General features: G+C 34.9%; 1 protein-coding gene across 3 annotated transcripts in view; it reads right to left on the bottom strand.

Annotated features, from left to right (window-relative positions):
* Nucleotides 1-863: 863 nt before the first annotated feature.
* The window catches only part of RBM26 (RNA binding motif protein 26), a 48,290-nt gene continuing 24,124 nt past the window's right edge, over nt 864-25,029 (bottom strand). For 2 of the 3 annotated variants that reach the window (XM_031057065.1, XM_005421112.2), the window contains exons 13-22: nt 21,734-21,865; nt 20,664-20,735; nt 17,421-17,549; nt 15,205-15,279; nt 14,389-14,559; nt 13,620-13,724; nt 10,928-11,137; nt 9,164-9,250; nt 6,255-6,368; nt 864-3,042 (exon numbers count right to left, since the gene is read on the bottom strand). In XM_031057065.1, the coding sequence (XP_030912925.1) occupies nt 2,953-3,042; nt 6,255-6,368; nt 9,164-9,250; nt 10,928-11,137; nt 13,620-13,724; nt 14,389-14,559; nt 15,205-15,279; nt 17,421-17,549; nt 20,664-20,735; nt 21,734-21,865 (1,185 nt within the window). In that variant the 3' untranslated portion in view covers nt 864-2,952. The remainder of the gene's footprint in view (nt 3,043-6,254; nt 6,369-9,163; nt 9,251-10,927; nt 11,138-13,619; nt 13,725-14,388; nt 14,560-15,204; nt 15,280-17,420; nt 17,550-20,663; nt 20,736-21,733; nt 21,866-25,029) is intronic. The other variant, XM_031057066.1, reaches the window with a different exon arrangement.

The following is a 25,029-nucleotide window of genomic DNA, read 5'->3' as shown; positions in this document are numbered from 1 at the left end:
AAGCCAGCAGGATGTTTGGTTTGTTGACTGAAACAAGGATGCTGCTCCAGGTGACAAAAGAATTCATTGTAAGCTATGTTAATAAGGATCTGAAGTGACAAGCATTGGCTAAGGTAGCAGCAAAAAGATGGAGGGAAGAGCAGAGCTAGACAAGGAAGGCAGAGCAAGCCAACAAGAAATCAAATGAAGAAAATAATTTGACAATGACAGAAATCTGTATAGAATCCATTCAGACTGTAACTGGGACACTGTTTTCTTATACTGAATGATATACAGCCACAGACTGCCTTTGACTGGGGTTGGTTTTAAAATGAGAATAAACCAAGCCATTCTGATGCTGGTGTTTTTCAACCATTCAGAATGTCACAAGGTAACAGCAGGGAACAAAATACACACCAGTATAAAGTTTGCAGAAGGAAGGTGATAAAAAAAATTTAAAAGATTTCCTCCTTTGCGGGGTGCAAAGTTGCAATGAAATGAATCTTGGATGGATGCATTACTAGGCTGAATTCAAAACAAGCAGGCAAACTTGGAACTCGAGTTTTCAAATTATATGATACAGCAATTTCAGATAATTTGTAAGAAGCATCTATGTAATAAACACACTTATAGTTGCTGTTAGGTTGTGTTGAGTGACTGCAGTGAAAAGGCAGGTTTGAGCAGCAAAGCATGCCACACAAACACTTCATGGAGCGTGGGCAGTGTTTTACTATGCTGTACCTGTTCTGTAAGACAACACACAAAAAAAATCTCCACATCATGGATTGTCAATTTGGCCCCCTTCAAATGTACAAAATAATTAAATAAGTAGGAAAGCTTGCACTTAATTCAGTGAATTAGAACAGCTCATTCAGAGCACTGGATAAAAAGGTTCTTAAAATATTTTATTTTGCCTGAAATTCAGTGTAAAAGGAAACCAATATCCCAAATACAATTCCTTACGGCAAAATTTAGAACTTAGTGTAACAAGCATGGCAGTCAATTGTGACATTTCAATGTGAAACTAGGACTGTACAAAAATTTAAGTGCATGTTTTTTGCAACAAGATATGCATACACATCAGGACAGAGGGGAAAATCAAACAAAAAGCTCAACAAAAACAAAACAGGATCCCGTTCTTGAAATCCCTTCAAATAACTGAAAAGCACAAACAAAAATTCTACAGCTGGAGCTCTTCTCTCTAGAATGCTACTACTTCTACTTTTCTCCATTCCTACTTTGGAATTGAAAAGAAAAAAACAAAACAAAACAGGGACATGACTTATACCCATTCTCCTCCTCTTTCCAGCAGAAGACAAAATCATGGACTAAAGAAAACACCCTATTAACTGAAGTACTACCACAAAATCACAGAATATTTCAAGCTGGAAGGGACTCACAAGGATCATCGAGTCCAACACTTAAGTGAATGGTGACACAGGCTCATATCCATCTATTTGATAACTAAGACAGTGGTTTTATGATGCACTCATTAAAGAATTAATGGGGGGAAAATATTAAATCAAAACAACACCCCACCCACTCCCTTCAGAAAAAAACAAAACCCAAGAATTTAATACTTAACATGGGTTTCCTTTTGAAACCAGTCCAGTAAAATGCCACTAAGTAGAAATAAAACCAAGTCTTTCTGAGAAGTCCTTTACTGCAAGAGTAGGCAGTTCCCTTTCCTAAGAAGCAACTTCAGACCTCATATACCAGAAAGACCAGCTAGAAAGAGCCAATGAAGACTTTCTGTAGAGTACACTAACATTTCACCTATGTTTTGAATGGTGAATATGTGCTATACTGTGAACACAGGATTTTCCAAGTGTTTAATTTGAAATGAAGAAAAGTAATCATAAAAACACAAGAATAAAAAAAATGCATTAGTTGTGTACTCAAATGTTTAGACTATTACCTACTAAGTATTCAGATTCTCCTCACATATTTTTCTAAATTATATTTCAGTACTGCATGTAATTTTTGTGGCATGAAACTTTCTTCTAGAGTTGCCCAGTGCAATATATGTAAAAAAATTCCTTATTGTTGAGAGTATTATTCTATTTAAGATTTTACTTGCATCACTTCAGATTCAGAACATCCAAAAGTTTTTATGAAGAGTACACCATGTGTTAATGTAGATAAAACACGATTGAGATTGGTTTCATATATTCAGTATTATTTTAGTGTAAGTGATAGTGATTCAAGCTCCTTTTGTGAACATGGGGGTGGGGGTTGCCATCTGGAATGGTCTTTTCTTTTTTTTTTTTTTTTTTTTTTTTTTTTTTTTTTTTCTTTTTTTTTTCCATCATGAAGGACCATAGCCTTAGCTTTTTTGGTTATTGCTTTTTTTTTTCTTTTTCTTTTTTTTTTTAAGACCATTCCATTTCTTTATTTTTTAACATCTTAAAGTCATAAGGACTTATATGCAAAGCAGTCATACACTTTATCATTAAAACCCATAGGTAAAATACGTACACAAATCCAACAAAAGGCTAGTACATAGTAAAGCCTAAGCATACTACTATGCAATATTATGAATACATAACTTTAGAGACTTCAGTTTAGTACTGTTATCTATTCATTTCTGAAAACATTCACAAAGATTTTAAATGCAAATTTTCATTCCGTATCTGGAATAGAACAAAAATTATCTATGTTATAACAACTTTTGGTCATTTGTGTTTGACCAATTCAGTAAATTACAAAGAACCCAAAGAATTCTGTAACTTTCTGTAGAACTATGTAATAAAAACATTGCATATGTTCCTAGTATGATGTCTTTAGCAATCATTTACTGAAATGTAACTCAAACATCAATCTTTCAAAATGTATAACCGACCAGCTGCTTTTTAATCTATATCTGAATCCAACTTCATCACAAAACCCCTTTTAATACAAAGATGCAGAAGTACATTAGGTAATACTAATGCAACACAGGTGCAGCTCTAGCATTGTCGTTGATCAGTTGAATCATCTTCTCCATGAACGAGATTCATTCTCCTCTTCCTCTTCATCATCATCTTGAAGCAGTGAGTCATCCACCAAAGATTCCTCCTGAAACTTCAAGAGAATATGTGATAACCGTTACATCAAAAAATGTTAAAAATCAAAAGGCAAAATACAAATCTCTGGCACTTGCACTTTAATACAGAAGAAAATTTGGTTGTGAATAGGTAAACATTAATGCTTTCAATAAAGTACACTGGATATGTATGTCTTATCTATATATATTACAAAATGGCAAATGAAACTTTTTTTCAAAAGACTTCAGGATGACCATGACACATGCACCTCATCCTTAAGCAGCTCTTCTGATTCTTCAGCATATCATTCATGTCCAAGCTACTATATTCCCATGAAACTTAACATGCTATACTGAAAACTAATGGTTTTTTGCATGTTCAGAGTATCAAAAAGGCTGAATCTGGGATTTTTTGATTTTGACAGCTTAATCAAGATTGAAATCAATATAAAAATTTAAACTAGGCAGGGAGACAGGTATTTAGAGAAATTCAGACAAACTGTATTAGTATATTCTCAATTCTGTTCCATAACATAGTAACTTGACAGACTTCAAAGGCTTTGAATGTAAGTTGCTTTAATTTCTATCTACATATAGACACAGAGGTGTATATAAACTATCCTATCTTGGAAATTTTTTGACGATCACCCCTAACACAGCAAACTCTGCTATAGCTAAAGAAAGGAATAAAACACAAGGATGTCTTTCCCTAGCAAAACTGCCCAGCTGTTAGCTGTTATGTTCTTATTTACTCCTTGTGTCTAAGGAATGGTAGGTTTTTTTACAGTATTTCCAAATTCAGCAAGAGGTGTGAAGGTTGATTTGCAAAATTATGAAGTCTTCTGAGAAACTCCTATCTTCATTACTCTTGCACATGGAAAGCACAGTTTCAAAAGGAGCTCTGTTGACACCTGACCTGTCTATCAATGTATGCCTTCATAGTCTGACCATGACTGGAACACAGAAGCTTTCTGAGGACTTAAGATTCTTTCCTGGTATTCCCTGATGTTCAGTGAGCTAAAATACAACACTGCAACAGTCAAAGAGGAGTAGTCCTGGGCAATGCATAATGCAGAACTCTACAGAACACAAGACTGAGTGGCAGTACAAAAGATCAAAAAGTCAGGCTTCCATAGATGGGAACAACTACAGGGAGATAAAATAATTGAGGGGAACTATGACAGTGTCCCTGCATATTAAGTATCTCAAAGAAAGTGAAGAGAGAACATGTAGGTGTGGCAGATCCAATAGAACAATACTTATTCAGGGTAGACATAGTTGAACACTAGCATTCCTTGTTACAGGACATTAGAGATGATACTCAGATTCTAAAGAAACCAGCTAAATTAATACAATAAACACATGTCAAGGCCTTTTAACTACAAAGACATCATATCTCTGACTCAAGAGGTCCCACAACTGTAAACCTCTGATGATTAAAAGGTTATCTTTACTTACACAATTTATACTCTTCTTAGGGATCAACTGTTGACTCAGAAGAGTCAACTCTTTTGTTAGGCACCCAGGTGTAGAAAATAAGGCATCTAGGAATACCAGACGCTTTTATAATTAGCTGCCTACTCACCAGAGATTTTCTAAAGGGCTCAACTCCGAAAGACTTTCCTCTTGTTTACACAATGGACTGGGAACCCTGTTTCATTATTAAGAATCTCACTCAGCCGAATTACATAGTTTTTTTCTTTTTTTGAGACAAAGTACTCATTTTTATTGAAGTCTTAAGTCTGCTATCTTCTCTAGCATAGTACTCAGCTGAACTAACACGGCATTACAGATACGGAACACTGAAGAAAAACTTTTTCATGTGCTTACAACTGCTGCTATAAAACAAATTAAGTAAGCAGCAAGCAGACAAAACCCATGAACAGCTAAGGGTTTTAAACCAAGTTCAACTCTTAGGTATTTTCCACAAGAATAATTAGCTAATGCAGTTAAAAGACAGATCTCTCTGTAGTTCACCTACCAATGAAGCTGTACATTCCTTCCTTTACTCTGCTGAAATGTTTGCCTATCCCTGCATGCCTTCCTTTGCTACATAAAAAGTCTCAGTGAAGTGGTTACCAAAAGAGACCTCTCAAAAATGCAGACTCCTTGCATCAACACACTGCTGTTCCGAGGCAATACTTCCCTGAAGGAGATGTCACAAAATACCTAAGATGCTCTGAAGACTCCATAATATAATATCTTGTTCAATCACAGCTCATGACCATCTGACAATGCTTGAGGTTTGTGTACATGAGGAAAGTAGCACTCAGTAAACTGGAATGCACAAATGTCTAATTTGAGAGGTACCTATTTTCAACTGGCACACAAAAAATGAATTGGCATTTTTGGAGACAGGAAGCCAGCAGACAGAGTGGTTTTCTTCAGGAAAAAAACAGAATGTGAACACTACCAATGTAAGAAAACTAACCAAATTTGGCTGTATCAAAGCAAACTTGTGAAGCTCCTTCTACGGTAGATCCACCAAAATATCACAGGAAAAAGATGCGGACAAAATATTGTCATCAAGTAAGTCAAGGTGCACTTCTACTTGAACTTTTCTATGCCAGTTATGTGGATACAGTTAACTGACAGTAAACAAATCTGGGAAGAGATTGCTTGACTTTATCCCCAGGTGACATTTATTCTTCTGAATTCACAAACGTAGGTATTTTGAGTGTAATGAGTTAGATCGCATCAGTATGCATTGCCCCACTATTCCTACATTAACCAATTAGGATTATTTGGACAAGGCTTTAGTATCTCTTATGGACCACGATGAAGATTAACACTCAAGCAAAGGTACTTTAGATGTTTGAGTGAAGTCAGAAAATGCTCTGAATTACTCCTTCACCTGCATCCTCTGAGCCATATCCATAAAGGATAGTTAGAGTCTAAAATATGATCCTCTAAGAAATTAGTGCCAAAAGCAGATGCACAAACCCATGTTTTGGACAAATCCCTCTCTTGCAAGTTCTCTCTCATGCAAGTTCAAACCTGTGCCTTCCATTTTCTAGCTATATCCTTTAAAGTTTTTTGTTATGTAAGAAATGAAATATTTCTACAAGCAAAAGCAAAGTATCTAGACTTCCAACACCCTAAACCCCAAGAAATATATAGAAATCTACTTTCTGATATGATTAAAAAATACAAGTATGAATCCACAGATAAATTTTCTTTTTGAAAAGTTCTATTATTTCATCTTAAAAAAGAAAAATTAAAATAAAAATTAAAGAAAAAGCAAGCTTACTTCTTCTTCATCAGGTTCAGCTTCTTCTGTTTCAACAGCTGACATACTAGCAACAGGCTTGTTCCATGCCAACTTGAGCTCTTGTCCTTTGAAACGAGATCCATGAATTGCAGCCTAAAACAAGTTTAACTATCTTAGTTACACATGACTACAAAAGAAAGTCTAAGTTGCAATATGTTCATACTGAAGTACTGATACTAGGTTAAATGAAACAACTTGATTCACTGCACATGCAATTCATACATCCTTTGAGGAAAATGAGGAAAATACATTCAGAAGAAAATAAGCTTGGAAAACCATAAATCATTTGGTAATGTGGGTAACATACTGAACCAACACCTTCCTGGTTTTTATTTTGCTGGGTTCCTCACCTTTCAAAGACAGACACAAAACTGTTAATGCATAACTTACTGGAAGAAGTAAGACATCCTTACAAATGATTTAACATATTTTTAAAAAGCCAACAACCAAACAACTGAAAAAATGCCCCCTTGTGATTACAATTTAATCTACTGGAAAACGTTCCACTTCCTGTAAAGCTGTTGTAAGTGAAATGTAAAAAATTTTAACGTATGGGATATTCATGTCTTTCTAAGTACCAGCTGCATTAAGTGGCTGCTTTAGAAATAGTATGTTCAAATTAAAGTAACATGAATGAGCATAAATCAGCGTTAGCAACATTCCGAAATAACTGTCATGGTCACAAAAGATTTATAGTACAATCTGAAAGTACAGCATAATGTGAAATGTAGAAACAATTACATGTTCAATGACATCTGAACATGAATTGTGTGATATTAAAGTCCCCAGGTATAAATTTTAAATCTGTACATATAAATTTATGATAAATTTAAAAGATTCTATGCTTATTAAAATGCAGCTCAGGAGCTTTTTGTCCATGGTCTCATCACAATGTCACACAATTAGAATTTTTAAAAGTACTTATAAGTGACATTTAGGTCCAGAAATAACTTGTAATCTTTGGAAGAAATTACTACTACATAAAAATGCAACGTTTTACAACAGGGAATCTTCCTCTTCCTTCTAGGCTAGAACATACATGATCATAAAGTCTAGGTCTATTTTCATTTAAGAAGGTAAAATATTAGCTGCATTTACTTCACAATTTGCCTCAGCAGATGTTTTTAATAATTACCTTCTACAACTTTCCAAATTACCAGCCTTAATGCTTTAGTTGTAAACACAGACATTCCAATGGAAATGCATTGAATATGTAAGAAAATCTTAAAGAAAATACAATTTTTCCTGGATTTGATTGAATCCAGTTTTCATAAAATCTTCATTTAAAAATGAAGGTGAAATTAGATACAAAGTCTGATTAAACACAAAGTTGACAGTTAAATGTTTTAATGCTCACTAAAACATGGACATCTCAAACACTGATCATGAATCCTGATCCTGATCCTTGCACTGAATCATACTCCATCTGGGAGAAGTAAAGACTTTATTTGGATAGTCCACAAAAACAGATTATTGCTCCAGGTGACCTACTTTTCTTTTCAGGGAAGAAGAACTTTCTCTCCACACTTAACAGCATTTCTTATGTAAACTACAATGTCAAAGAACATGAAACTGCAAAAGGAAGTACCCAATACCAGGAAGCACCAGAACTAAAATCCCAAGTTTAATTCAATTCATTTATGAATATACTAATTACAGCAGCTTTTACTTTGAACAGAACTTTTGTTCACTGCTGAACTGTGTTCCTTCAATACAGCTGTACAATACTAGCTTTCCCCCATCAGTCAGTATGCACCATGTACCATTAATTGTACCTCCTTTTTTACAGGATAAATACTATCTCCATATAGTTCGCGCTCACCATTCCTATAGCTAAGAGTTTCACAAACAAAACAAATTCTGTGTTTTCCTAAAACATCTCTGGCACGTCAATATCAAAATATCTAACCATAAATGATATTCTGAGTGTTCAAAGCTATTGTCCCCAGTGGTTAACATGCATTGTAAATAGCAATTTTTTTTGTCAATCACCTCACTGGTGTCTCAAGATGAAAAGAGAATAGTCTGGCCAGGTATGAAAACTGTGTTCAGGTAAACTCCACAAGACAAAATTTGTGCAAAATATAAACATAAACTGAAATCTTTTCATACAGCAATACTGCAAATATGAATCCACTCTTTCTGTGGTCCCTACTATTTTCAGGATTACTCCATCCCAACAGTGACAGAAGGATTTCGAAGGAAAAAAAGCTTTTGTAGAACAACTATGTTCATTAGTTTGTTCAGGATCACATAATATTCCTATATTATATGCCTACACCTGGACCAAATAGGGCAGGAGTCCTGCTGAGCCAAATGTATTAAGTTCTAATGATCTGTATGTAATGATACTGAATTATCATGTAAGTCAACTCTGGCTTTTAGTTTCTAAAAGTTACTTCTGCAACTCTATGCTTCTGTAATTCCATAAATTTCTAAAAATATGCTAAAAGGGGGGGAAAAAATCAGATCAAATTCCATTTACAGTACCAGAGGTTTTCAGACAAAGCTAAACCAAACTGATCCCCAAGAAAATATATCGGTTGACTCTGCAGGATGTCAGTGAAAATTACAGTTAGACAATGAGGGTACCAAATCTTCAGGTGAAAAAACTTGGCAATTAAATGAAGATAAACCAAGACATCTAAATATAAATTCCCAAGTGTTTCTCTTAATTTCCCTCTTACATCCTGCACCTCACTTTGCTATAAACTTGATTTCTTAAGTATTTCAGTGCCATACAGTTCTGACATTTGTGTTTAATTTGCACTTTTGTGTCAATAGTTTTAAAATAGTTAACAGCATTACATTTAATCAAATACAGAAGTGTAACATAAGCAGAAAGTATCTGAATGCTGCAGTGTATTATCAAGAAAGACTATACTCACAGCTTCAGCTTCTGCTCTTGTTTTAAAAGTAATCACCGCATGGAGAGAAGAGTCATCTATCTGGCAATCTTCAATTTCACCATATTGCTTTTGATAAATAAACAACAAAAAAAAGTTTAGTAAAATAGTCTCTCACCCCTGAAAATGCAGTCCTAAATAAAATGTCATTCAAAAAAAAAGTAGAAAACTAGAACAGTGTGTACTTCACAGTCTTAATGCCAGAGTACTAGTCCTAACCAAGAATACAGTTACTTGCACTTGCACTTCTAAACCATCAAAGTGCTCTCGTCTCTGGATTTCCCAATTCCTACAGGTATGAGGTAAAACTATTATAGAAACAGGCTGCTCTGCTTCAGTATTTCTCTTCTGATTAGAAAGAAGGGATCTTGACATGATTACACTAGTCTATTATGAAACTCTTCCACAAAAATATTTCTACAGGAGCTGCAGAAAAAGTTTGAAAACTTTACTCTGTTTCAGCATCTTAATAACATGACTTAGCTATTCCTGTAATGGTCACAATGGTACTGCAAACTTTGATGCTGCCATCACTGTAAGCTGCAAACACCAACAAAAAACACATCCGTGCAAGTGGACTGCACTGTTGACGTGCAGAGGATTGTGGTAACACATCACAAAACCAGCAATACAGCTCAGAGCATTTCCAATGGAATTTGAAGCAAGTTTAAAACAGCAAACTTGCAACCTACAAAATTAAATAATTATTTTTTTCTCAGTTATCCTACTAACACTGTGAATAGATTTATCTTTGTTCATGTTACTAAAATTCTTTTTGATTAATTTTTTCGCTTGTTAAAGATAGTAAGTTTCCTATACAAAGAGAGACAGGTCCTTGTCTAATTTTTTTTTTTAAAGCCTCTTGCATGACTGCCTAACAGGAAATATTAAGTACACTGACTGGAATAGAATTTAGTGGACTAACTGCCTCCTGGACTTCTGCCTTCAGAGAGGACCACTGTAATTGACTGCTGGGGAAAAAACCCCAAACAAATAAAGAGGAGGGTTGCACAGATGGAGATTCATATGATATTCTTAGCATTTATTCCACAAAACAAACAAATTTGCTTTTATTGTACTCTTTTTTTTTAATTTGAGGATAAGTAGTTTTATAAATTTATGTTGATTTTTCACTACTAAATTTGCAAACAAAAATTTGCTAAAAAATCATGTATGTCAATTTATCATTTTTAGACTGAAAATAGAAAAAAAACTAGAAAAATATCTGAATTCTTAAGCTTAAGTATATGATCAGACAGAAATGTTTGGATGCTTTTTCAAGATGTACACAATTTTTACGTTGACTCTTAAATTCAGAAAGTTGGGCAAAAGCATGGAAAATGTTTTCATTAAGCACTTGTTAAGGTACTTCAACAAAGATAGACTGACTTCAGGCACTGAAAGTTTGGCAATAAATCAATCTTTGTTTTCACCATCCCTTCAGTTATTTTATCTTTTTGTACTTAAAAAATTGTAAAAAATTTACATTTGTCCTAAGCAAATAAATATTACAAGCCGTTTGTAAGAAAAAAAAAAGCCTTGTAAATGCTATGTGATTACAGCTATAACCAGTTGAAGCAGTAGTGTATTTTTCCTGTTTTACCTTTTCCTCTGCTTCCTCTGCATATCATGCTAAAGATTTATTCCTACATAATATTTCCAGATGAACCAAATCAGGAAAAAACAAGTGATTCAATGGAAGGATGTTATCCAAAGGGGAAAAAGAAGAGCACAGTTGTGACATACCGCAAAATGCGGCAGCAGATCTTCTCTGTCGCTCTCAGTGAATGCGGAGATCTCCAGCGCCCTGGGCCGATGATCCACCACTGCGTGCACAGGAACCCCTCTGCCTCTGCCCCGGCCCCGGATCCCTCTGCCTCTGCTGCGCGATGCGCCCCGGCCTCTGGCGTGAACCCCTCTGCCGCGCACTGAAGAGAGAATCCCCCGCTTGGCAGCCTACGATGTTTACACATAACATATCGATAGGTTAAAATTCACAGTCTACATGTTTAGATAGAATTAACAAACACATATTCTGACATTTCCTAAAAACATATCCCCAAGAAAGCCCCTGAAAGAGCAGTTTGCAGGTCTTAAAATAACAGAAGGTGAATATTTAAGTAACATTCAAAAGCTAATTATCTAAAGGTCAATTATTACCAGACCAATAACAGGATGGAAATAGGAAACAAGAACCAGGTATCAAAAGAGCCCTTATCTGTGAAGATTAACTCCTCATAGGAAAAAACAACTGCTGCATAACTGAAATTTCATTAGCAAAATTTCTTGATATGGTGTCTAACTACTTAATTAGTCTCTTTACTTTATGCATTTGTCTCTGAAGTTTAGGCAAGACCTTTATTCTGACCAGAATTATCGCAGCTTAAGAGCTTTTGGCCACAGAATTGTGAGATGCCAAACAAAGGCTTCTAAGGGGCACCTCCAAGGATAAAGTATTCAATGAACACTTGGTTCTAGGTACTCAAAAATTTCCATTTCCACAGTACCTGTGTACCCCTTCTAAAGAACTAGCATATGTTCTTCAAGAACTATCAAAAGGCCAATGACAGGGACAGTCCTTTAAAAAATAATTTCAAAAAGTTACTTTAAGCTTTCAAAGACCACTTTCAGGTATCTAATTTCAATGTTTGCAGCAAGAAAATACATCTTTTTGAACCTAAATACATCTGCCATAGGAATCAAATGTTAAATGAAATCACCACACTTTTAATAAATCCTACAGTGTTTACAAACTCAAGCAGTGATGGCACTACTTTAATCCATGTCAGTGATGCCACCCATGAGGAGATAATTTTCTTATGGCTTTATTCATTAAATTATTCAGATAATTTTACAATAGTATCTAGTTTGCTTTTTAGTTTTTTATAAACATAATCCTGAGGCGTTTTTTCAGTTTGGATTTTTTCAGTTTTGTTCTTTGTTTGGGCTTTTTTAAGCGTTTTAAAATGTTTAAGTGAGTAACTCAGGGCATGCTGACTCAACAAACAAGCTGTAAACTACTTGGATTTTCTTTCTGTAAAGTCAGAGTCACCTGGAACAGAAAAACAGCTTATGAGTCAAAAAAACAACACATTAACTATTGTGGGAGTCAAAGTCACAAGCACAATGTGTAAAAAAGAGATTTTAAAAGCATTTTTAAGAATACTGAAGACGCAAACAAACATCAAGGGAAAAAAACCTCATATGCCTCTTGCAATCTGGGCAAGGGATATATTTCATGCTGTTCCCTGAAACATAAGTGTTTATTACTGATGAGCCTGTTTTTCTCCATCTACTTCTGTCGGTATTTGCTAAAGGCTTCCGAAAATTCATTTAAATATTACTGTCCTGAAAGAGGTCTTTTTTACCTAAATCAAAATACAAGCAGACTTAGAGATGGAGTAAGATTAGTGCACTCAGCTATGATGTAACTTTATCTTAAATGTGCACCTACTTTTCCTATTTTACATGTCATTCAATTCACTTGTTTTATGAGATGCAGAATTTATAAACAAGCTTTCAGTACACTTATATAGCATTACTCACATAAGCTTTTGTACCATCTCTATTCAATTGGCTTGATTTGTTAGCAAAACTATTTTCACAATTACCAAAGCTGCATAACAACTTAGTTTTAAAGTAAGGATTTAATGCAACTTGGCCACACATATGTGCACTGTATTCATACACAGTTATACGTAAGACATGATCAAATTTCATTAAGACAAGAGCGACTTAAGTGACACAGCAGCCCTGCTTGACAGTAAAAAGAAGTACGATTATCAAGTGATTCAAGTAGATATTGCAAGAAAGTGCAATGTAACACAGAATAACACTCACAGTATTCATAATTTCTCAAAATTAGACACTGAAGAATTTTGTACAGCTATCTCAATTTTTTTTCAAATTAAATACTTGAAGAAAAAATGTGTTTCTACACATTGAATACTTCTTCAGACACTGTATTTGCTTCTGTTCAGTTCTCTTGAAACCAACATTGTAATAGTATTACTTATGGCATTTTGGACTTTTTGATTCATCTCATTAAAAGGATGCCAACACTTAGGAACAAAAGATTAGGCAGTATTTCTTAACTTTTCTGTGTCAAACACAAAATGACCTTCAGGCAATAATTTAAAAACACTCCACATTCTCAAGAAAGCATTAATAGACACAAATCTATAAAATATCATGTCATCGAAATAGTTACAGAATTTAAACAGATTAGCAATTGCAATTAGAGACAATACTATTTCTCAATTCCACCACAATAGAGAAAGTGGTTTTTTAAAACATGATTGCTAAATGTCTCCATCTAAATGCAACTTAATAGTGCATTCTGGATAAAAATAGTTAATGATACAATATGCAAGCTAATAAACATAAAGGAAAATATTTGATTAAAAGTTAATTGCTACAAAAGAAGACACAAACATACTTCCAGCTGCAGTTCTGTATATTTTCGTCTTAATTCAGTAACTTCCTCCCCAGCTTGCATCTTCTTGTATAAATCCAGTTCAGTATCTAGTAACTCCTTCTGCATCTAAGAAATTGTTATGGTAAATTATTAGTTCCACAGTTCACATTCTGTACTAAGGAAACAATTGTTCAGTAAAAAGCTGTAACTTTGCAGGTATACTGCTTATTACACTGGGTTTTCACCTCCAAAAACAAACAAAGCACAAACTTAGGAGCCTTCATGGCAAAGTAAAACTTCCATCTGAGCTTTGTGATGTCAAACCTTTTAGACTACCAAGCAAAGCCAAAGCTAATGAAATTTTTTCTAAAGACACATACAATAAAAATTCAAGATGCTATGGTGATGAGATCAACTAAAAAAAGCTGAGGAAAAAGTACTTCTCACAGGTAAAATCCAAATATGGGTACCTAGATCAAAGGAAAACTGAGCAGTATAATCTTCAATCTTAAAAGATTACCATATTAACAAATTTCCGTGACACAAAGAGTCACAGGAAATTACATACCAGTACAGTTTGTTTTGTGTATAAAGCCTGACCAGAAGATATTTGTGCTGCCTAACTATACCATGCTCCTTTGATAAGAAGGCAAAATAAATCTCACTTCAGAGAGGACTTAAAAACTAAACCAGTTTAGGTTGTAATACTGCTGATGGGACTACTTATTTTTACTCTTCTGAAACAAACATGTGAATTCATCTATTAAAAAGCTGACCAAAACTTGAGTACCTGAGTTTTAGTTTTCATGCTTTTTAAAGGAGTCCCTCCTCCTGGTGATACACCTTTTAATTCATCCTTTAACTTGGTAATGCTATTAGTCAAAATTTCCAGTGTTTTCATGATTTCTGCTTTGTCTTCTGACTTCATGGCTTTATTCTTCTCCAGCTTTGAAATCAGCATCTGTCCAGTTCAGAAAAAGAAAAGTCTTTTTACTCAGCAACTACTAATACAGACCTGTTTTCCAGTGGTCATTATAACAAATGGAAAAAACAAATACTGCATTTCTTTTGCTTTGACCTAAAAATCAACACATAGAACTTCTAACAGTTTGTATAAATGAAAATCTTTGTCTGAATCTCTGATTCATTTCCAAATGAACATCTGATATTTCCAATTCACTTGGACAGATTTGCTTAACACACTTGAATTATTTCAAAATTTTGTTCAACTTAAATGACACTTTGGCTTTTTTTCTCTTCCTAAGCCTAAGTGCAGTCATGCATCATTTTCTACATCATTCTCTCCTGCTCTCGTCGAACAGAACTTAGGCTTCCCCTTCTCCCAAACATACGCATGTTGCTCCCAAATTAGGCAATATCAATTAAATTTGACATAAATTGCATGAGCTTGTAGGGTTTTATTTAAGTGAACTAACAGGACAAGTTAGATTAAAACTATAAACTTGAAATAGTATGATAATGCCATTCTAAGAGACTGCTTATTTCATACTTTTTTTTTGTTCATTCTTACCAATTCTGAAATATTTTACACTGTACTGAGATTTTGTAACTGAATTGGTGACTGTCTTTAATACCAGTATTTTACCTTCTGTGTTTCAATGTGCTTCTCCAAGATTTCTTGCTTCTTTTTCCTCACATCTTGTTGAAGTCGCAGTGCTTCCTAGAAGCATAAAAAGATTACAGAAAGTTTCTAGACTTTGAAGCATAAATGCCAGAAAAATGTACTATGCCTGACAACTACACAGTAGTAACTTACAGTAACAGCAAAAAATTAGTAACAGGAAATGCAAGGTACTGGTATTTCCAACTATGTTTTAGAATATAACACATCACCAAATTAAAGAAAGATCTAATTATATTTTTCAGTTAGATCTGTGCTGGGAAGACTTTATTACTGCTCACATATAAAGTAACACCTTACACAACTCCACTGAAAGCTGAAAGGCAACATATAACACTACCTCAAGAGGTACAGCATGCAAGTTTTAAATGTGTGAGCACAATTATTTTGAAAGCAACTGTAAATCAAGCCCACCAATTAAAACAGTCTCCAGAACTTCTACAACTAAAAATAAAACATTTTTTTTCCCTAAACTTGAAGTGTCACCCAAAGAAAAGCATCTCTTTTGTGTATGAGCACCCTAACTGGGAACCAACAGTACAGCTAATCCATCTGCCAACAACAGAGCCTTGACCAGGCAATGGGCAAATCAAAATGAACTGAAACTGATCAGTAAGTGACAATACTGCACTCCAAATGAGAAGCAGGATGAGATGCCACCCCTGCTGTTCTCAGAGCCTACTAATGGTGCTTGTAAGAAAGCAGTTGCTTCTTGCTCTCAAATACAGAAGCCTTAGACAGCAGAAAACCCTTAAGAGCTTTGATATCAACATATTTAATGGAGTAGTAGAGGAGAGGCAGAAGATGATCAACTGGGATCAATTGCAAGTGGAATATCTTATACAAAGATTGTAAATCCACAGCAGCCATAGAAAAATAAATAGCAGTCAAGTTTCTGTATGTCTTCCCAAATACTGACAAATTCTGCTGCATGAAATGTTAGTTTTTCAATACAGTGTGCAATCATTTTTCTGAAGGGAAAGGGAAGGTAAGATAATGGGATGAATGAAAAAAAGCTAGGGAGACAGGAGGAAAAGAAGGGAGTCAGTCCCACAAAATAATGTTTTTCCACAAGTACTAGTATATCGTAACAGAAATCTGAAGGCAGGAAGGAGCACAAGATCACATGAAAAAGGAGCCAATCACTTAGGCACAACTTCGTTGTCTTCTCTCAAAAAACCCTCTACAACTGTTATGATGAGTCAACAATTTTATTACAAGTTTTTTGCCATTTTACAGGCATTTAGAATCTTAACTTGAAAGGTAAAGGCTCTCATTCTAAAAACATGAGTTAGGGGACAAACATTAAATGAAATCTCAAAATCAGAACTGCTTTCTATAAATTCTGGACCAGTGGCAAAATTCACATGCAGCTACAAACTGCTAGTTCAAATGACATTAGACATAAATTACAGAAATTTAGCAGTACTTGACCAAAATCTTTAACAATTATACTGATTTGAACACTTACATTTGGATGTAATCTTAGTATTGTATTTGTACTTTGTGGTTAAAAAAACACTAAGGTAAACAATGTCCTGTATTCAGTTTTTCTAAATGATAAAAATAAACCTGAAGAAGGAGCTTTGCTGTGCTCTCCTGAAAATTCTAAGCAAGCTAAACTATAACTGAGTGACTTATTAAGTTCAAATACATTTTTATTGCATTCCCCTTCTAACATATATAAAAAAGAAAAAGCCTAGCACTATGTAAAAAAAGTGGGTGCAGAAGAACTATAGCTTAGAAACAACAAAATGCAGTCATAAAATTCTCAGTTCTCTTGAAGAAACCATTTTGGTCATATGTACAAAATGCACTGAGAACAGAGGCCAGTTCCAGAATAGTTTAAGAGAGAAGAACAGTGGCTATACTATACTCCCTTTCACTCACAACAGACAATTCATACCTCAACGTGTAGATTCTGATTCCAGGAAAAAGTGTTTCACATTTTGAATTTCTACAGTTTTAAACCTGCTTACACTGCCTGAACATACACTGAAAAATAACAAAACAATGCTGAATTTTCTTGTAATATGTGGGGGGAAAAAAAAACATTATAGTGAATTTAATCTTGCAACAAGTTTCATCTATGTTCTTGAGATGAATATACATAGTGCTCTATCTCTAGGTCACAAGTTCCCAACCTAGGTCAATTTTAAAAAGAAGCATATTTAATTTACCTGTTTTTTCTTCTGTGCTTCATTAGAGTCTAGCACGGAAGTGGAAACAACAGGCAAAGATTTCTGTGCTGCCTTCAAAGCAGCAGGGTTGTACACAGTTTTTGTCAAGCCAGTAGAAGTAGATAAAACCTATAGGAGGAAATCATTTTATTTTTTTGCCAGTGAATTTCAATCTTTTAAAAAACCCGCATGAGTGCTTAAAAATATATAAGCGTCTTTTCTTTTGTCTCCTTTGATGATACAGAATCTAAAAATTTGGTGTAGCTATTATATTTGTAGTTGTTGAAGTTAAACAATTTCTGAAGAGGCAGCATCACATCAGATAGGTAAGCTATTAACATCAGCTTATAAATCCTCTCCACTGAGATTTCCTATGCACTTCCAAGTTTCAAATACATAAATATTTATGTATTTGAGCATAACTAAGGAAACAGAAGATTGAGATTTTTGCAAGAGTAACTGTTGTTTTTGTGGTTTGACGTCTAAAATACAGTATTTCATGGCTGCATGAATTTTCCAAGCAAAAGTTCAACAAAATTTTAGAGACTAAGGTCCAACGTAGAGACAACAGTTTCTTTCCATATGCAGTTGGTGCAAAGTAGAGCTTGCACAATCAGCAAGAAGTACTCAAGAACAAGGAAGTCTTCAACATTATACAGCACAGGAGGAGACTCCTATGTCTCTCTGTCCTCTTCCCTACATTTGTAATGAGGTGTGAAATTTCTCCATGACTTACTGAGAACACCGAGGACTGCTTTACAATCTCCCTAAAACATACTATGCACTTCTCCACAATATCTGAAGATTTGAACTGTTTTCTGAGCCTGTTCCTTAAAGAGTTTTTTTGGCATGCTACTATTGAAAATACACAGCTAAGTCCTAGAGATAATATAGGTATGATCTTGTCCACCTTGTTAGAAAATAGAAAAATTTATGTAATAGGTATGATTTCCAGGAGTTTAAAAATACTTTCTATCTATGTGGAAAATTAAAAGATGCATGCAGATTCTATTAGTCATCATGCACTCCATAAAATAGCCAAATGCCCACCAACAGGAAGGGGAGAAAAAAAGACAGACAAGAAACAGAAAGGAAGAAAAGACCAAGAGCTTAGAAGAATTCACAACAGGAACAGTTCATATAAACCCTTTGCACTTCAGTGTGATATTATACTATTTCTTCCCACAGTAAAGTGTTTTCAAGAGTACACAGTGCATAGAAAACAACAGCAAAAAGAAACCAACACATGTTATGAGGTACTATAGAAGGTGGTACAAAATGTTTTAAGCAGGCCATTACAAAGATGAAGGATTCTTTTTATAAATCTATCAAAGAACATTTAAGTAAGCATATCTGAATCATTCAGTTTCTATTACAAAGCAGCTTTAGGGCAGGCTACAAGACAAACAAACAGAGGATCAAGCAAAGACAAAAATATTGACACATTCCTCCCGGCCTGAACTGTCTTTAGGGCAGAGTGAGCCACATCTCCTCATCTCTTTTATGTAGGAGATGTAAGGAGAGAAGCCACAGCACCAACACAGACAAGTCAAAAGCAACACTAAGGTCTTCTAAATCGCTGAATACTATTCAAGAGAAGCAATAGTGTGAACAGCGTGCATCTCTTCACAAGTCCACATATTGTAAGTTCCTATACAGATCTTACAAAGTCTCACAATGACTGTTTCAGCACCTTTTCCTCCCACTCTTTGGGAAGAATAGCTATCTCTTTTCTCATTGCAAAGTTCTTGTCAAACCGTGCACTCCATCACACACAAAAAAACCATCTAGGACACGACACTTCTGGTTTTTGACAGATGTCAATCATTTTTATTCCTAACGGTTATAGAATACAATGACTGCAAACTAAGCAAGGTATTTCTTTGTAAAGAGGTAGCAATAGGTAAAAATAAGTCCAATTGGGTTCTAGAATCCTACTAAAAATGTCAAAGGAAACTGCTGTTTCACAACACATCCAGTGAACAGCCGCTCAGCAAAATCACACTATAAGACAACAGAAAAACATCCTAGCATAAAATTTACTCTTTGTATAAAAGTGTTTCAGGATAACTCAACTATTACACAATGAGGAAAAGTATTTCCATTCAAGCTGCAAGATGAAGCAGACTTCCTATTTCTAAAGTAAGCATGTATTATGTATGTAAAATGCAGATCAGGAATACACAGCAAGGTATTTATCTGCAACTAATTTAGAGTACCAAGAATGGACCTAATCAAACTAAGAACAAAAGACAGGCAAGAAGCCTTGATCAATGCATTTAAGAGGACTGCTCAGCTTGAAATGAATCAAAGACACATTCTCTAATATGACAACTAATATTATCAACTTTAAGTATCGTTGTCTTTCTATGTTAAGTATCACTCCATGTAAGTGGATTTTACCTGTTAGATGCCACTTAATCCATCAACTGCCATACTGAAAAGGGGTGGGAGAGGATGTGTATGGGGAAATATAGTGAATGCTTCGTTTATTTCAGGTCAAGCTAACTCCCAATAGAAAAGATAGCTAGACAGAGGAATCCTGTTACGAGGTAAAACTTTTTGTGTTTCTATTACAAGTTTTCACAAATCAATGTTAAAAACATTGGGGAAGCCTATTCCCTGAAGTGCTAAATAGATCTGGAAACATGCATTACAAACTTTGCTACTACAGTAAACTCATCAACCACTTTGTATTCTGAAAATTGGAAACACTGGCCAAAATACATAGCTCATAACCACAATTCAGATGCACCTTTCCCCCCTTACCTTTGTTCTTTCTATACTGATTAATTTCCACCTTTATCTTTTCACAAATACTGCAAATTGTAAAACCAAATAAAACGGTAAATGTTTACAGCATCATCTTTTAAGGGTGACAGAAGACCAGAAACATTTTATAGAACTGTGTTCTACAGAGTCATATGTAATGTCAAAATTTATTTATTTACAAAATTTATTTTTGTATACTTCTAAACAAGTCAGAATTATGGAACATATCCAGTTCTTTCTATGACTGAATAAAAGGAACCTGATAGATTAAACAAAATCCACAAAATAGCTGCTTTTGTCCTTCTTATAATCATTTAGCCACCTGCTGAGTTTTGACTTACTATACTTCCTAATACTAATCTTTCACAAATTGTTTTATTCATAGTTATGAAACAATATTGACACAAGGGTTTTGATAAAAAATTAATTCTACTGAAAATAAATATGAGAGAATATGAGACATTTTCTTACCTTTTCAGTTGTTGGAGTAACTGGCTTTGACACAAAACCCAGTCTATCCTTCACAGATAATTTAGTCACATTCTAAGAAAACAAAGCATAATTATAGTTCAAATGTACACTACAAGTACTAGCAATTTAGAAAAAATATTAAACTAATAAAATCATAGACTTTTAAGCAACCATAAAAGAAAAATAGTCAAACAATTGATAAAATTCATTTTAGATATTTGATTTTTCAGTTAATATACGTCTATAATTGGGTAAGACAAATACAAAGCCAAATTTGGAATCAAAGATTATCCTACATATTTTTTGCAAGAAGTTCCAGACATGCTAGCCACCAGAGGATTATCTGCACAGGCCCTTTTAAATACACTACAGCTCTCGTGTTCTATAATCTGCTATTTGCAGATTACATCTGCATCAAATGCAGAAAGTTGTTTGAATTTAAATTACAAATGTGTTCTGATTTGTGCCGGTCTTCCTTTCCAGAGGTAAAACCAAAGCAGCAGCATAATGCTAATAAGGAAATGTTGCAAATATCATAAAACATTAAAGACTGTTTCTGATGGGAGTAACACACCAGATTCTGTCATTATTCACATTGGTACTGTGGTTACGTTTCTTCCTTTTATTAGGGGAGATGAACAAATTCTAAAAATTCTTTTAGATACAGAGCTTCATTCTCTAATGGTTTTAAGTGCTTAACAGATAAAATGCATATACAAAATAAAAAACATAGCTTTTAGTTCTTTGCATAGAGATTCACTTTATTTTGAAATCTGACACCAACAATATAACACAACAATCCTGACCCAGTCTGAAAGCCTTTCAGTTTTTCTTTTTAAACTATGTAAAAAGCTACAATACTAAATAATTAAGCACCAGGCTCAGGTAAAAAAGCCAAATACCATTGCACTGAGGAAAACTTTAATAGGAAAACACCACTAACAACGTAAGCAGAAGCACTCTGAAGTAGTAAATGTGTACTTGCACCATAGAAGTAACTGGTACATTCATTAACTATGGAATCTATTTCAGAAAGAACAGGCAACTGAATTCCTCACTAGGATACAAACCTGAGCTACTTCTGTGTTGGCACCCTGTGCTTCTGCAGGCTCAATATTGCTCGCAGGTACCGGGCCGAGCCGCTCCTTCACCGACTGCTTCACTACAGGCAAAGTGGGCTGCTGCACTAAGGGCTGGATCACCTGCAACACCGCCCCAGCCCCCAAAAGGCACAGCATAAGATTAGCAACAGAAGGCTGCTACATGTGTCTGCCAGTTAGTACACAATGAAATTACAATGGAATTTACGCTTACACTTCTTACCTTCTACCATTCACCTGATGGGATAAACAAGCACTTCATGAAATTTGTTATGTTATACTGAATATTTGTCTAGCACCAGTGGCAATAACATTCATTCTACACTTACAACTTACAGAAGAGACCAAAGAACTGATTTATTTCTATTAATTACATTTACTCAGCCTAACTTAAATTCTACCTGTTATAACAAAATAAAACATATAAAGAGGTCTTCTGATTCCTCTCACAACTCTTTCACTATCAACTGTTTAGTTATGAAAAGACAGAATACAAACTTGTATCACAAAGACTCTGACTTTTTACAGCAATACGTCACACTTTTCATCTCCTATGTGTTCAACTTGGACAAAATAGAAAAAGAGGATATAGAAACATGCAGTCATGGGATTGAAGAATAAGAAAAGAGAGAAGATAATCTTTGAATCTACAATGGATATATCCTGACAGCTAATACCTTTTCTTTTTTTTCTTTGACAAAAACATTCAACAGTTAGGACCAAAAAATATGCTTCCAAGCAAGCTTATTGTCATATTTATAGCTCTCAGAAGGTCACCTAATCCATTTCTCTCCACTGCAGGGCAAAGTCAGTTATGCCATTACTGACAGTATCTATCTATCTCATTCTTACAAATTTCAGATGAAACAGGTCCTGTCACCTCTCTAGGCAGAAGTGCTTCAGTATGCTTTGGTGTTAGAAAATGTTTTTTTAATATTGAACCTAAATCTCTTTGTGCTGCCTTTCAGGCCCAGAACTTCCTGTTTTATCTGCCTCAGATGTGGAAAGCATATTATTTTCTGCTTCTTGGCAGAAGCCTTCTATTTGATGATTTATTATAGTTGACTCCTATCACCTTTACCTAAGTAAATTGGAAATTCTACAGCAAAAAAATTCCAAAGTAATCCTGCTGATAAAATAGCAATGGTTAAACAATTGTGCTGGACCAGATACTACTGAAGAGACAATTTAAAAGTCAATTGACTTTACACTGAAGAAAATTCAAAAGCCTGTCTTGGTGCCTGATAGACATAATCTGGTTGGAAGCTACTACAAATACAGGTGAAATTAACCCATAATTAATTTATGTAACAGAAATCTTGACAAAAATATATGTATTTATAGTACATGAAGAAGTATAAACTTTCCATACTACTCACAGATATGATACCATATTAATTTCATGCCTTACTGGCATCTTGGGCTTGTGACAGCTCACTTGCTTTTTAATCTTAGCTACTTGGATAACATGTGACCACTCTTTACGCCGTTATAAGGTTAATTTGGGTCTCCTGTATGACCGTGGTGGCTGGCACAGGATTTACCAACCCTAGATTTGCTATGGCTAAGTCAAGTTTACACTCATTGCTTAATATTAACTACTGCTGAGTAGCTGCGGGGGTGTGGCAAAAGAGAAGTAAATATTCACGCTCCTCAAAGACTTATGAACAAAAAACACCTGTCTACTGACTCAACAATTTGTTAAATGTTATTATCTTGAGGTAGAAGAACATAGAAGCATTGTACTTAAAATTTTAATTTCCTGTTGAAAGTTTTTCTTGTTACTGGGTGCCTTCTGTTGCTGTAACAGACTTCAAAATGCAGTCTGCTGACATGTGCTGAATGGCTGTTTTGGGTGAGGCAGGAACATCTAATCCTTTCCCCAGGACTAAGGGGAATTCATTCTCAAACCAGCAAAGTTAACTTGCTAAAGGCGGTGTGATTGGAAGCTGTTAATACCACTAAAAATTATGGGACTACACATAAGAACTATATAGATCGAATGTTTGTTTGGAAATATAGAGTTAATACTCCAATAATACTCTGAATAGCATAATCAGCAAATAAGCTGATAGCATAGTTATCCTTTGAGTAAGAGGGAATGTCTGTAGGAATACAAATGACGTACTCCACTGCCCTCTTCTGGCTGAGATGAAAATCAAGCTCAGAAAATAAATACTCATTTTGAGCAGCACTACTTTAGACAAAGCATTAAGGATACTGATAAAATCTAAAGGATAATAATAGGGAAGACAGGGAGACAGATGTCATTAAAACCGAATTTTTGAAGATAAAAATCAGGGCACTTCTTACAAAGAAAGAGAGGAAGAAAACTATTAAAATGTTGTACAGCAGGATTGCCATGGAAAATCAGGTCACTGATTCTAAATGATGATGAAACACACTATCAAGAGAAAGTAGGAATTCTCAACTCAGAGCAGCAATTGAAAGAATCCCCTAACTCAAGCCATTCACGTATTGAATCAGCATATATAATTAAGTGACCATTTCCACTACAGAGCCTGTCTCATATTTTTGAAGTGCAGAATGTGCTGTTCCACACTGACGGCAAAACCAATAGACCAGGATACACAGATATTTTGAAGGACTTGTTACACCAGCTGCTAACTGAGAAAACTCAACTCAATAACCCAGAGAGCCATGGCAAACCCAAGGTTCCTCTTCTGCTTGAGTTCAGCCACTGCTGTACTGCTGACAAGTCTGATTTGGCTTGACACAGGTTACAAATCTACCCTTCACAACAGTAACTGATGTTTTATTTTTTTTAGTGTTGCCAATGCTGCTACGAAAATGACAATTTCCAAATGTGCCTCTGCAATTCAATAAAAAAATGTAGATCAGAGTATTTCAGTCATAAGGGAACTGCAACAATCATCTAGTCCAACTGTCTGGTCACTTCAGGGTTGACCAAAAGTTAAAGCACATTGTTAAGGATACTGTCCAAATACTTCTTAAAAAGAATGACAGGCTTGGAGCCATTAGCCACCTCTCTAGAAAACTGGTTTCATTGTCTGACCACTCTTTCAGCAACGAAATGCTTCATGCCCACTCTGGACCTCTTGTGATACACCTCCAATCCATTCCCAGACATTCTATCCCTGGATATCATAGAGATCAACAACTACCTCCCGACTTAAAAACATCCCTGATCCCTTCCTAGAAAATTAGTCTCTGTAATGCAGTTCTTTTCCACTGTTGTTCGCAAGTCCTTAGATCTATGTGTGTCTACACAGACATCTATGCAG

This window comes from Geospiza fortis, unplaced genomic scaffold, assembly GCF_000277835.1.
Source record: "Geospiza fortis unplaced genomic scaffold, GeoFor_1.0 scaffold45, whole genome shotgun sequence".
In the NCBI taxonomy this organism is placed as follows: Eukaryota; Metazoa; Chordata; class Aves; order Passeriformes; family Thraupidae; genus Geospiza; species Geospiza fortis.
This window is presented reverse-complemented; position numbering and strand designations above follow the sequence as displayed.